Source organism: Poecile atricapillus, chromosome Z (assembly GCF_030490865.1).
Source record: "Poecile atricapillus isolate bPoeAtr1 chromosome Z, bPoeAtr1.hap1, whole genome shotgun sequence".
NCBI lineage: Eukaryota > Metazoa > Chordata > Aves > Passeriformes > Paridae > Poecile > Poecile atricapillus.
This window is the reverse complement of record NC_081289.1, coordinates 21,838,548-21,842,083: the sequence shown is the minus strand read 5'-3', so window position 1 is coordinate 21,842,083 and position 3,536 is coordinate 21,838,548. Positions and strand designations below refer to the sequence as shown.

General features: G+C 66.6%; 1 protein-coding gene across 1 annotated transcript; it reads right to left on the bottom strand.

The window, feature by feature from the left end:
• Positions 1 to 406: 406 nt before the first annotated feature.
• On the bottom strand, positions 407 to 1,478 carry LOC131572862 (achaete-scute homolog 1-like). The gene is made up of 2 exons (XM_058826268.1): positions 728 to 1,478; positions 407 to 505 (listed from the first exon to the last, which is right to left on the bottom strand). The coding sequence occupies exon 1, from the start codon at positions 1,398 to 1,400 to the stop codon at positions 750 to 752; it is 651 nt and encodes a 216-aa protein (XP_058682251.1). The 5' UTR covers positions 1,401 to 1,478; the 3' UTR covers positions 407 to 505; positions 728 to 749.
• Between the last annotated feature and the right edge of the window lie 2,058 nt (positions 1,479 to 3,536).

Here is a 3,536-nt window from a genome sequence, read left to right as displayed (position 1 = left end):
ACTTCTTTGAGTACAGCATAGCTTAACTTCAGCATCACCACAGACATCGGTAAACTAACTTTGTCCACAGGTGATGAACGCCAGTGTCTGAAGGGCCGCGGCGGCGGCGAGGTGCGAAGATGGGCCGCCTCTCTGCTGAGGAGGAGGAAGAGGAAGAGCTCCTCCGCCGGCCGAGGAGCGCAGCGCCCTTTCCCGCTTCCCGGGGCTCCCTCGCCGGACACACCCGCTCCTCCGGGGCGCAGTCCGTGGCAGTGCGACGGAGTGCAAAGGCCGGCCGGTCTCCGGGGCCGGGGCCGACCGCCCCGACCGCCCCCGCTGCGCGCAGCGCTGTGCCCGCCCGCCGAGAGACGTGCCCGCACCGCCCTCCGACGGCAGGGGAGCTGGAGCGCAACAGGTTCTTTTCCTGCGTGGATTTTTGTCTCTCTGTGTGTGACCTGTTTTTGTGGGGGTGGTTTTTTTTTTTTTGGTTTTTGTTTGTTTGTTTCTTTTCCCTTTTGCAACTGTCCTGTAACAATAAAAGAGAGAAGAGATGAGAGCTGCGCCGGGAGCAGTGCAGCGTCGGGCCGCAGAGCCGCTCGTAAGTACCGCGGGACAAGCGGCGCCCGCCCGAGGGGCAGCCCCGGCTGCGGCCCCTGCCCCTGCCCCGGCGGCTGCGGCCCCGCCGCCCCGAGTCCGTCCCCCCGCTATCCGCCCCGGCCTCCCCCGGGCCTCCGCGGCGCCTACCCACCTGCCGGGAGGGCGGCCGGCCTTCAGAACCAGCTTGTGAAGTCGAGAAGCTCCTGCTCCTCGGGGCTGAGCGGGTCGTAGGAGCCCTCGTCGGAGGAGTAGGAGGAGACGGGGGAGCCCGCCATGGAGTTCATGTCGTGGGAGTAGCTGGGCGAGATGGTGGGCGAGAGGACGCCTGCCTGGAAGGCGGCGCTGACGGCGTCATGCTCGTCGAGCAGCTGCTGCAGGGCGCGGATGTACTCGACGGCGGAGCGGAGCGTCTCCACCTTGCTCATCTTCTTGTTGGCAGCGCCGTTGGGGACGTGCTCCCGCAGCGTGGCGAAGCCCAGGTTCACCAGCTTCACCCGGTTGCGCTCCCGCTCGTTGCGCCGCGCCACGGCGGCCGGCTGCTGCTGCGGCAGGCTGTACCCGAAGCCGCTGAAGTTGAGCCTCCTCTTGCAGCGCATCAGCTCCGGCGAGGCCGAGCGCTGCCGCTTGGCCGCCCGCGGCGCCGAGGGCTTGCCGCCCGGGGAGGGCTGCCCGCCCGCCGGGCTGAGCTGCGGCGGTGGCGCTCCCGGGGGCGGCCCCGGAGGGGCGGCGGCGGCGGCCACCGCCGCGGCGAAGAAGCACGCCGGCTGCAGGAAGGGCGGCTGCCCGGCGGCGCTGGACATCCTGGCGGGGCTGCCGCTGGCCATAGGCGAGGGGGAGTCCTGCGAGGCGGGGGCGCCCGAGTGACGGTCGGTCCCCGTCCCCCCACCACCACCACAAAAAAAACCCAAAAAACAAACAAGCAAACAAACAAACAAAAAAAAAAAAAACCCAAAAAAGAAAACAGAAAGAAAAAATCGAAAAAGAGAAAAAGAAAAAACTTTAAATTTAAAATTTAAAAAAAAAAAAAAATGAGCTAGGCAACAGACGACAGGGGAAAGGGGAAGCGGAGACTAACGGGAGCGGACGGCAGAGCCGGGCGGGCGGCGGGGACGGCGGGCGGCTCTGCCCGCCCCCCTCCCTCTCGCCCTCCGTGCGGCGGCCGCGGGGAGGCTCGTGGCGCTCGCGTGTGCGCAGGCTGCTTTGCAAAGCCCCTTTTGCAAAAAAGTGGCTGAGGATTGTGTCTCTTATAAGGGGCGGACGGGGCTCGCCCCCCCCTTCTCCTACACACACACACACACGCACACACACACACACACACACACGCACGCACACAGAGACAAACCTCCCCCCGCCACCCCCCGCGCTCACACACACACACACACCCTGCACCTTGCGCTTTCCACGCTCCCCAGCTTTGCCGGCCGCGATGCGCGGAGCGCCGCCGCCTTTTCAGCGCGGGACACGCACACCCACACAGACAGACAGACAGACAGACAGACACACACGCACACACACACACACACACGAGCCCCCACGCCCCCCGCCGCACACGCGCTGGCTGCCGCGCGGCCCCGCCTCCCCCCGCCGCCCCCGCCCCGCGCGCCGCCCCCGCCGCTCGCGGGTTTGTTGTCGCAAGTGCGTGCGCCCGGCGCGTGCCGCGCTCCCGGCCCTGAGCAAACACCCGCGCCGGGGCGCCGCGCGGGCCGGGGGCGGGGCGGGGGCGGCGCGCGTGGGCGCCGCGGGGGGGGGGGGGGGGGGGCGGTGCAGGGGCGGGAAAGCGTGAGGGAGAAAGGGAAAGGGGGGAGCCCTGCCCGCCGAGGGGTGTCCGAGACGGGGTGCGGAGCCGGCTGAGGGAGAGGCAGCGGGTGACTCCCGGCGGAGCCCCCGCGTGTGCGGGGCATCCCCTGCTGGGGCCACCTCAGCGGCACCTGCCGGGGTTTGGAGGGGAGGGAGAGCCGCGCTGCGGGATGTGTAGGCACGGAGATGTCCCGTGGCGTGGGCAGGCAAAGCGGTGCTCGCCCGCGGGAGGAGCGCCCCTGCCATTGCGAGATGCGGCGCGTTCGGGGAAACTTCGTGTGCGGGACATCGGCTTCTGCTTGTCCCTAGAGAGCACCGGGATGCCTGGTATCGCTCCCTTCGCTCACCGAGCGCTGCCAGGCTGGACTCCGTGAGTGTCCGAGCCCCACCGCCGGAGGCTGTCGTCTCCTCCCGCTTCCAGCGGCCGGAGCCGCGTGTGCCCGGCGCCGCGCACGCCCCGGACGGGCTGATGGCTCTATTAGCCAGCGACAACGGCGGGTGAGCCGCGCTGGGTGATAGGAGGGCGGCTGAGAGCAGAGCAGGGTAGAGGCTTCTCGGGAGAAGTCACCTCGAATTACTCCTCTGGAATGTTGAGCGCCACAGGATGAGCCTTCAGGAGAGAAAGGACAAGCCGCTCTTGGGCACGTCCGACGCGCAGGGTCCAGCACGGGGAGGGAGGAGGCTTGCCTCATAAAGTAAGGGTGTTTCGGGCAGAGCTGGCAGGTGTGGGGTCAGCCCGCCGTTCTGCCAGATCCCATTTCCCAGGTCACACAGTCTGCTTGTTGGGCCCGGGGAAGCCACAGAGCCCCCGCTCCTCCTGCAGCACCCTGCAAAGTGAAAGTATGTCACCAGCTTTCCAAGCAAGCAATGGCATTGGCCTGTAACTGGGGAGCCAGGCTATACGTGGCCTATTTTCCAGGGGAAATTATTGCTGCTCCCAGGTGAAGTCTCAGTTGTGGTTCAGGACTAAATGAGGAAAAGCAGCACTGAGGTGCTGGGAGTTTGAGGCTGGTGTGCTTTGGGGTCACACTGACCCTTGGGGCTGCAAGGATGAAGGCAGCCTGGGGAGTCATGGACAGGCTCAGCACTGGGAGAATGCTGATCAGGGCATTCTGTCCCTGTCCTCCTGCCTTTCAGGGATCCATGTATTTCTGAATTCTTTA

What these genes read in the sequence shown, in the direction of transcription:
- LOC131572862 (XM_058826268.1), bottom strand. Translation starts at nt 1,400, where the DNA reads ATGGCCAGCGGCAGCCCCGCCAGGATGTCCAGCGCCGCCGGGCAGCCG.